A 10,149-nucleotide genomic window follows, 5' to 3' on the forward strand; every position below is an offset into this window, starting at 1 on the left:
AAGAATAGCTACCTACCAATTATACGTATAAAGGATTATAGTTAAACCGCTCATTAAATAATGAGGGTCTATTCCGCTCATTAGCGAAGGACAATACAAATAATAAAATGATACTAACCCTCTTTCCTCAAAAATAACAGGAAATTGAAAGCTACAGATAAGGATACGTTGAAAACAGCAGGATAAAAAAAACTTTACGGTAGGTACTAATGATTTAAATACCTTAAAAACCTGATTCACGTAATTGACTAGCAATAGCTAAGTTGACTGGAAGTTCTGGGTTTCAATTTAATTCCGAGAAAACTAATTTATTGCCTAATTCATGACCCAATCAGTCCTTATATCGAAGTTCATATTTGGATTTCTTTTTATTATATATCTCTATCCTTGCTACAAAACCATCCTAACTACCAAATTATTTTTTTCTAACTAATCGGTTCTAAGCAATCCACTGATAAACAAATCAAGTTACTTTTTAAAATGTTAGAATACAAGTGAGCAATAGGAATAAAAAAGAAAGAAAGGTCCATAATAATTAAGATCAACATATTTAAAAAATTATTCGTAACTAGCTGTTTTCCCGCGGTTTCACGTCCCACGGTAACTAGATAGCGATCAAAGTTACAAAATAATAATAAAAAAATACAAAATACTTCTAACCAATCATCCATAAAGTAGGTCATAATATATCTAAACTTAGTAAAATTAAATTCCTATCATGGCAACACTGAGCATTACCCGTGACGTAACCCGAGGGCAGAGAGTTCATACATAATGTCAAAAGTACATTGAACTTTTAGATTAAAATCGTGAACTATACTTTTTATTTCTAAAATCGTTTTTGTAAGTTAAATAAATGTTTTTATCTTTTTGTAATCTTTTCTTCTTTATAATACACTGTTTTTGTAAGACTTTTGAGTGAACTAGGAGCTGATTTGTTTAACTTTCTAAGTTCGTGGAACTTTATTCCCATAAAAAATAATATGAAGACTTTATTTTACTGTAGCAAGCAAAGCAGAAATCCTGCGACTTTACTGGGATCATGAAGAAGCAATTTTCTTCACCTTTAATAAGCAATAAACGCAAAAAAAGTACAAAGAGCTTTTTTCTTCCTGACCCTGCAATCAAACCTGAAACTTTACGTCTTATGTTTAGATTTAATCTGTAGTGCTGCGTACCTAAAGGGAATAACAATGCAAAAATCCTGTTACTAAGACTTCGCTATCCGTCCGTCCGTCCGTCCTCTGGCCACGGCTATATCTCATGACTCGTGATAGACAGTTGATGATCAGGAATAGGTAGGTATTGGACATGGTACGGAACCGATAAATTTCGACATTAAAACGGTTATTTTCGCTATTATAATTTAAGCTCTTTCAAGTTTCCATGTGTAAAAAAATACTACTGAAACTGGCCAAAAAAGCCTAATAAACAGGACTATATTTTGCGAAGTTGGAAGAATACAAATATTTAACTGTATTGCAGTTGTTTTGATACACGTAGCGACATCTATTGAACTTAAATGGTACCGTTTGAAATTCCTTAAAAATGGTACACGTAGCGACATCTATTGACGTCTTGGAAACTAAATAAATATTTCGCACAAAATTTTGTAATGTTGTATGCATTATATATTAATTATTATTTTATACCTATACTTTCTTCATGTATTTATGTAATAACATTAATTTACTATTGGGTTCTTATCTTTTTAATTTCTCAACGTAACATGTAACGTCTTTTAACAACAATAACAAAACGTCAAAAGTACGATTAAAAACAAAGCCAGAATTTGTTGTCTCTTTGAATCATTGTGAAAACGAACGCATTGTTTACAATTAAACAGCTTTTAATGATTTAATTAATTGAAAAACTAATGTGTAACTTAGCATTCAATTCAATTAGTGGACATTCTTATTAATACCGAACGTTACTGAGTCACGGTAACGATTAGGACTTTCCAGAATTTCTTCGTCAGAAAAAAAAAATAGGCGCGTGATTTGTGTTTTTTATAATTAAATAAAAATGAGTAGATGTGATTTTAAAATAGTGTTATTAGGTAGTGAACATGTTGGAAAAACTAGTTTAGTTCTAAGATTTGTAAATTGCAGATTTAATGCCGATGTTCCTTATCAAAATGTAAGTAAAAGTTAATCAATTTGTTGTTTTATCTATGCGCCAGAAATACGCATGTTTTTTTTTGTAGGAGTTAGGTTGAATGGAAAAGTGCATAGTCATGCTGTAATCTTTTTTTGTTTATTTTTGTTCAGGTATGTTTAATTTTGTAAAATAATTTGATAATGGGATTAATGTTACCTATATTGTATGCACTAAACATTATTTAATTCATAAAAGTGACATCTATTAAAATTATTTCATAACAATGCTATTTATATAGTCTATTCTCTTTTGTGTAGAGTATATTCTTTTTTCAAAAGTCCTTAATTTTTCAAACAGAATAAGTGTGTTCAGAAAACTAGAATAAAAATAAACACTTACAGCCTTACTTATAAACGTTGCTTAAGCATGTCTTAACTAACATTTAATCACTACTTAAGACTAAGTAGTGATTAATTAAAATGTTGCTTAGAAGGTGATTAGAGATTTTTATAAGTAAGGGGGTTAGTATTTCAAAAAATGTTAAATTAGAAAGGTTCACTAAGACAACCCACTGACCAAGGTTTGTAAATAATTATTCTGAAGGTAAAACCTTGGAAAGCTAGGTGCTAAATTAACACAATTTGTTAATAGTTTTGTTTACAATTAGCATAAGATTAGCAAGGTCCCATCCCACCAGGCACCAGTCTAACCAAGGGGTATTGTGTTGCCTAGATAACTGTGTTGAGGGGGTCAGATACGGCAGTCGCTCCTTGTAAAGCACTGGTACTCAGCTACATCCGGTTAGACTGGAAGCCGACCCCAATATAGTTGGGACAAAAGGTTCGGAGGATGATAGCTAGGTCCCATCCATGGGAACTTCTTCCCATACTCATACAAAATATAGCCTATGTCACTGGGTGATAGTGTAGCTTCTTAATAGTGAAAGAATTTTTCAAATTTGTTCAGTAGTTTCAAGTTTTTGATACTTTATGGAAACAAGCAAGAAAACAAAGTTTCCTCTATATAACATGAATTTAATATAGATTAGTATATAGTCAAAAGTCTCCATAAATATATATGTTACGGGTAATGCTAGAAGGTGGAGTAAACCTAGGTTTACCCGGATTGACTTAGTATTACCCAAGCTTCTTGGGTAAAGTCCGAATAATAAGTAAAATAAATATTAATTCGGGATTTACCCATGCTCACCTAGGTCTACCCAACTCTGACTGGGTAATGTTAAAAATTTGTCTAATTAATTAGTTAAATGAAAATCCAAGGTCATTTCACACATATATTATTTAAAAAACATACAAAGGCGATCGTAATTGCTTGAAGAGCATAAACTTAATAGATTTAATAGAAAAAAACTAATAACGGTTGTTGTTGTTCAAATTGAAATTATTTATTTGAGCAAGGTAAACTGCTGTGACATTTAGAATTTCACAATTTTCCTGCAGCTTTGCATGAACACTTCTTTGTGGCACATTATGTTTTGCAATTACACCTTTTATAACCCTGGCCTCCTGAAAGCGACTGTTTATTTGCAACCTCTCGTAAGCTTTTTTTTCTGGTGATATATTTTCAATATCAATCAGTTTATCATGACACACTAGAGAACATTTCCTCAACAGTACCACATTCATCCTAGAATTACGCCACGGGCTCGAAAATTACGCAACACCTAACATTACCCAGTCAGAGTTGGGTAGACCTAGGTGAGCATGGGTAAACCCCGAATTAAAATTTATTTTACTTATTATTCGGACTTTACCCAAGAAGCTTGGGTAATACTAAGTCAACCCGGGTAAACCTAGGTTTACTCCACCTTCTAGCATTACCCGTAACATATATATCTTTCTGAAGGTATACACATAGTGTTAGTGCAAAATTAGCATAATTTATTACTATTGTCTAAACATAGAAAAGATGCAGATGGACTTGCAGAAAATATCTAGTGCTATATGCCTATTGTAGTAACAAATTTATACAAACTATTTAAGAGCATCCAGAGCAATATTATGAGCAAATTTTAGCTCCGAGATAAATAGGTATAATGTCCTTCACAGTTTCTGATAAGCGGCACATATTGACTTGTTGAAAATACATTATTTATCTATACTAACAGAATAAAGAGGAAATATTTTTTGTTTGTATCAAGAAGGCTCCGAAACTGCTGAACTGATTTGAAAAATACTTTCACTGTTGGGAAGCTACACTCTTTTTGAGTAACATAGGCTATATTTTATCCTGGTAAGGGCAGTAGTTCCTATGGGATGTGGGTGAAACCGCGGGAAATCAGCAAGCTTGTTTATATCATTTATTTATTGTCCAGACATTATTAACTGTCCTGACAATTAGACATACATAAATAGGTTGAGTTCAACTGCCTTGTCGGTCTAGTAGTATTGTTATTACTGAAAAGAGTGTCTATGGAGTTTCTTGACGGTTCTTCTCAACGAGACTCGCTCTTTAGAACCGTGCAACTAGCTTGATGTTTCAAAAGAGCTGCTATAGGCCTGTATGAAATGAAAAACTGGCTTTGACTGTTAGGGAGAGTATAGAGGGGACTTTAAAGAGAATTTTTAGGGTTCCGTACCCAAAGGGTAAAACGGGACCCTATTGTTTTCGATCCTCTGTCCGTCCGTCCGTCTGTCACCAGGCTGTATCTCATGAACCGTGATAGGTAAAAGTTTTCACAGATGATGTATTTCTGTTGCCGCTATAACTACTAATACTGAAAACTAGAATCAAATTAATATTTTGGGGGACAACAAACGTGATTTTTTTGCTCGATTTCGATAAATATATACAACATGTAACTTAATTAACGCACATCCTGAAATTAGTTTATTCAGAATCGTTTACTGAATCGATTTAGATCATTTTTAATATAGGTAATTTTTTATCCCAAAAATAATTAAAACTACGGAAATTATTGTCATATTAACCCTGTACAGTCAAAACAAATTCAAATAGACCGTAACTCAAAGTAATAAGACTTCGTGAATTGTCGGCTTTTTCCGTAGTTTCGTTATGTCGTGTCGAGTCGAGCGGCGCGCGGCGCGATATTTGCGTGCGTAGTAGTATGACCAAAAAGTTCTCCAAGAATTGGTATAACTAATTTAGTAAATAACAATGCATATACATTTTAAATTAAAAATTCAGTGTATGTATTATGATTCTAACAAAATATTCTAATTGGCGTGTTTGAGGGTGTGCGTTAATTACGTTACATGTTGTATAAATATATTAGTATGGATGGAAATAGAGTGCGAGTCCGACTCGCACTTGGCCGGTTTTTTTATATACAGATGCACATCAACCTGCCTTAATCTGTCTTCCTCCAATACATTATCAACCTTATCACAATAGTGGAAGATTAATGTTCCATTGGTAATATTTGACAGAGTCGGGTAGCTTGAAATGCTGGCGTCTGTACCTTATGATCTTCCTTATGTAGTCTCTCCATATACTCCCCCTATGTATTACTCCTATTTACTCAGTCATGTACTCTCCCTATGTAATAAATCTGAATCTGCCTTGAATTCCATTTGTTCGGCGGGTTCGGTTCTGCGATGTGCGTTCATCATAAACAGCTTTTCTTTTGGCCATTTTCAGACGGTCGGCGCGGCGTTCTGCGCGAAAACAATGGAATCTAATGGGAAGAGCTTCAATGTTGGTATTTGGGACACAGCGGGCAGCGAAAGGTAAGAAAATAGTTTACCTTGAATATCTACTTTGAAAAACTGGCCTCATCTTGGTAAACAACTCTGACTTGTTGACTCTGAATTTTGCCAAAGCCTGGAAGTCTGGAAGAGCTCGTAAATGTCGGTCCTGCTAGTGATTTCGCTCCGGTCGTGTCGGATTGCGGTCTCAACGCGCTATGAGATTGAAGGAATAGTGAGTGCACCTGGGTCCAAACAAATGCTTGTGCACTATGATAAGTCCTTCGCAGCTGACTGATCTCCTTGTATGAGAATAGCCGCCATGACCCACGTCGGCCTTGGACGTATTATTATCACCTACAGTATATTTTTATGTTACAGATATGAAGCAATGACAAAGATATACTACAGAGGGGCACACGCGGCTATCATATGCTATGAGCCTTCCTCTATAGCGTCCTGGAATAGATTGAGGCACTGGCTACAAGAGTTAAGAGGAGTTGAGGAGGTCAGTATAATTACAAATTAATTTATATTTTCATTTCTAAGTTCAGAAAAAAATTGCAAAAGTGTTATATTTTTTTCCAAAGGCAAATAGACGAACGATGGGTCCCTTTTTCGGTTGCCTTTTGTAGCTTCGACGGCCAAATTATGGTGATTGACAGCCGTAATGATATACGCTAACACTACGTAAGACATAGTTTACGAGTCTCTTATTTCATTAACATCTATCATACACAACTCTCAGTAGCCGGATGATGACGTCCTAAGATTTCGTCTTCTACCACACTTATGATTCTTCCAGATTCGAAGGATTTAACAAGTGTGCGAAGTTTCAAACGCTGATATATAATGCTGTGATATATCCTGTCATATAACTATGACGTCATTATAATGCGGGGGCCTGAATAAATAAATCATATCATTTCATTATTTTCATCTCAATTAGGTCGTCTATTTTCCCTTAAAAATTATCATCATCATCTCCCGTGCTTTTCCCAACCATGTTGAGGTCGGCTTCCAGTCTAACCGGATGCAGCTGAGTACCAGTGTGCCACAAGGAGCGACTGCCTATCTAACCTCCTCAACCCAGTTACCCGGGCAACCCGATACCCCTTGGTTAGACTGGCGTCAAACTTACTGGCTTTTGACTATCCGACTGCCAAGGATGTTCAATGACAGCCTGGACCTACAGTTTAACGTGCCATCCGAAACACAGTCATTGGTGTCTAAGATATACTTTTACATTCATACATATTAAGTATATTGTATACTCATGATCGAAAAGGTGCAAAAAACCTTTCTGAGGTACTTTTTCAAAAGGTTATACATCTTTTTTCCCTTCATGTACCCAACTATCTGCTAGGGATGTTAGGCTTTAACTCCTTGGAGGTAAGACGAGGCTTTGATCAGCTCATGGTAGCTTGTAAAACCTTACGGGGCCAAATCGACTGCCCAGAGCTCCACAGCCTTTTCTGCCGCCTATTCACCCCCGACAAATACATCGGTCGCCGTCAGAGCTGCAGGCACAATCTCTTCGCCCCACCGACATGCAAAACAGTCGCCAGAGCTGAATCTCCTATATGTCGTACTCTTAAGACGCTCAACGCCCTTCTGACTGCCAACCCTGAATTTGATGTGTTTGTGGATGAGTGGAGTAAAGTGATGCGTGTGTGTTTGGGGTTCTGTGAGAGAAAGTATGCAAGAGCGTCCACTGTTCCTTGTTAGTTAGATAATCATTGAAATGCTGTCGACTATAATATGTTTTTACTTTTGTTTTGTTTTGATTTAATGTTTCCATGTTAATTATTGTAATTGGTGTTGCACCGTTTTAATTAACTATAAATAAATAAAATAAAATAAAATAAATAAATAAATATTATTTCCTCTACAATCTTTCAGAACTGCAAAGTATATCTATGTGGTACCAAAAAGGATCTTTTAGACGGTGGCTTCGTGACCAGAGAGGTACCAGAAGACATAGTAGCCACATACTCACAAGGTCTATGTGGCCATTTCTTCACATCGAGTAAAACTGCTGAAAATGTTGGTGAGTAGACCATCATCATCTGCCTAGTCTTTTTCCCAACTATGTTGAGGTCGGCTTCCAGTCTAGTTGGATGCAGCTGAGTACCAGTGTGCCACTTGAAGCGACTGCCTATCTGATCTCCTCAACCCAATTACCTGGGTAGCCCGATGGTAAGACAGGTGGCAGACTGTCTGGCTTCTGACTACCCGCAACGACTGCCAAGGGTGTAAAATGACAGCCGGGGATTACAGTTTAACGTGCCTTTCGAAACACGGTCATTGGTGTAAAATATATACTTAGAAAGTACATAAAAACTTAGTATAGTTGCATTGATCCTGACCTGGAATCGAACACACCCATACTTGAGAGGTTGATTCTTTACCCACTAGGCCACCACGACTTGTCATTATTACAATTTTTTTTAAATTTAATTTTCAGATGAACTATTTCAAAAAATAGTGGATGATTGCGCAGCGGATGCTCAACTGATGAAAAACGTCGAAGATATGAGAGTGCAGCTACAAAAAGACGAGGCAGCTTACAAAGCGAAGAGTAAAGACTATTGCTTCTGCTGAAAAGACCGAGTAGACCGAGAAGACCGGATACGATAAATCTATAAAAAAACAAAACCAGACTTTTTTAATGCAAATTAAAAGAACGGTTTGTATGTCGAGTAGACTGAAAAGACCGGGTTCATAAACGCAGATAAATAACAAAAACAAACTTTCCTTATCCAGTAATACTCAAAATACTGGTTTTTAAATGAGTATACCTAAAAGACCATGGTCTACTGTGCAGGATTAACATGTAAGATGATTATAAACGATGATTTTTAAGAGAAAATAAGGGTTTCAAAGTTGTATAAACATCATCATGAGTGTAGTAGAACAAAAAGACCAGAAGTCAGGTCGGCTTTAAATTAGGCGTTGGTGTTGCTAATCTATTTAAGTTAACTTTTTAAATTATTTACGTATAAATGAGCCAGTTGCAGGTATTTTTATGTACATTTAAAATTAATATTTGTTGCTTTCGGGTAAAAGGCAGATATTATTTGTATATTTATATTATTTTATAGCGATATTTCACCAAAATTATAGAGCGAGTACACCAGGAGATACATGCGGTGTGACAAACAGCACCAAGGGTCAGTGAAGTCAGTATCTTTTGTTGTAAATGTGAATTAAGTAATTATTGTCACTGATTTGAAAAAAAAAAAATATTATTGTGATTGATTTGAAAGCTTTAGTTCCTCATTTTTTTGTGATTGATGAGAAAAAATGGTATTTTTATTGTTTTATCATATCGAAATTTTAGCCAAAATTCTTATTTATAAGTTCAAAGAATTATGTATTTGTGTTTCCTAATAAATAAGGCAACTTTTTATTATTATTTATTTTCAAAAATATTTAAGTTGATGTACTAAATTATGTAGCTCTTATAATTATAAAAAAATCCTATGTCTATGTAAGTGAAACGGAACGAAATAAAAAATGCTTGTAATTATTATTATTTTATTAAAAAATGTTTCTTAATTAATCCGCCAATTATTTAGAAGGCTTTAACTTATTTAAATGTATAACTTTATCAAATAAATAAGGTAGGTTCTGGAAAATGGATCAGAAAAATCAGTTCAGCTGTTTCGGATATTGTCACAAAATTATTTGCAAAGTGTGTGTTTGTATGATTACTAGTTAATATTGAAACAGCTGAATCTGTATTGTAAGGTCTACAATCTTTTTCATGTTTCTATCGCATATTAGAACGTAAAAGTCAGTCCTGCTTGTGATCTCTCCGGTGGTGTCGGATTGCCGTCCCATCGCGCTATGAGAGTGAAGGAATAGTGAGTGCACCTGTGTCCAAGCAAATGTGCGTGCACTATAATATGTCCTGCGCAGCTGACTGATCTCCTTATATGAGAATAGCCGCCTTGGCCGATAATCGGCTAGGACATCATCATATTAGCTAAAAGTGGGCAATGTTTTGTATAAATGTGTAAAAAATATTATTTAATCTCTATTTTGAATGAAGTCAAAATGTAAATAAATATTGTAATATTATATTTTGTAAGCTAAATAAACAGCTTTATATTTGCTATTTAAAAAGTGGTTTTATTTTATATTTTTCTTTAGTTTTTATGGTTCCGTACCCAAAGGGTAAAAAAAGTACGCAATTAAACCCTATAAAAAGCAAAAAATAACTTTAAACACTACGTAAGTACCAACTTAAGCATGTCAGACTAAACAAAATTTTAACGTGTCGGGGGACCGCTCTAATTTATTAGCCTCACGTTAGAAGTAATTATATACTACTACATTATATATACTACTTATAACTTTGTATATAATTGTGTTT

At 34.8% G+C, this 10,149-nt stretch overlaps 1 protein-coding gene across 1 annotated transcript; it reads left to right on the forward strand.

Annotated features, from left to right (window-relative positions):
• The first annotated feature begins 1,750 nt into the window (after positions 1 to 1,750).
• Positions 1,751 to 9,899, forward strand: LOC124644642 (ras-related protein Rab-24-like). Its single transcript, XM_047184134.1, has 5 exons — positions 1,751 to 2,139; positions 5,722 to 5,810; positions 6,150 to 6,276; positions 7,671 to 7,818; positions 8,236 to 9,899. The coding sequence occupies exons 1-5, from the start codon at positions 2,026 to 2,028 to the stop codon at positions 8,370 to 8,372; spliced, it is 615 nt and encodes a 204-aa protein (XP_047040090.1). The 5' UTR covers positions 1,751 to 2,025; the 3' UTR covers positions 8,373 to 9,899.
• The last annotated feature ends 250 nt before the right edge of the window (positions 9,900 to 10,149 follow it).

Source organism: Helicoverpa zea, chromosome 30 (assembly GCF_022581195.2).
Source record: "Helicoverpa zea isolate HzStark_Cry1AcR chromosome 30, ilHelZeax1.1, whole genome shotgun sequence".
NCBI lineage: Eukaryota > Metazoa > Arthropoda > Insecta > Lepidoptera > Noctuidae > Helicoverpa > Helicoverpa zea.

Bases quoted from the DNA above. Each gene is read 5' to 3' on its own strand.
- LOC124644642 (XM_047184134.1), top strand. From the start codon at position 2,026: ATGAGTAGATGTGATTTTAAAATAGTGTTATTAGGTAGTGAACATGTT. The intron at 6,277-7,670 runs GTCAGTATAATT...ACAATCTTTCAG, and splicing joins AGTTAAGAGGAGTTGAGGAG to AACTGCAAAGTATATCTATG. The intron at 7,819-8,235 runs GTGAGTAGACCA...TTTAATTTTCAG, and splicing joins TAAAACTGCTGAAAATGTTG to ATGAACTATTTCAAAAAATA.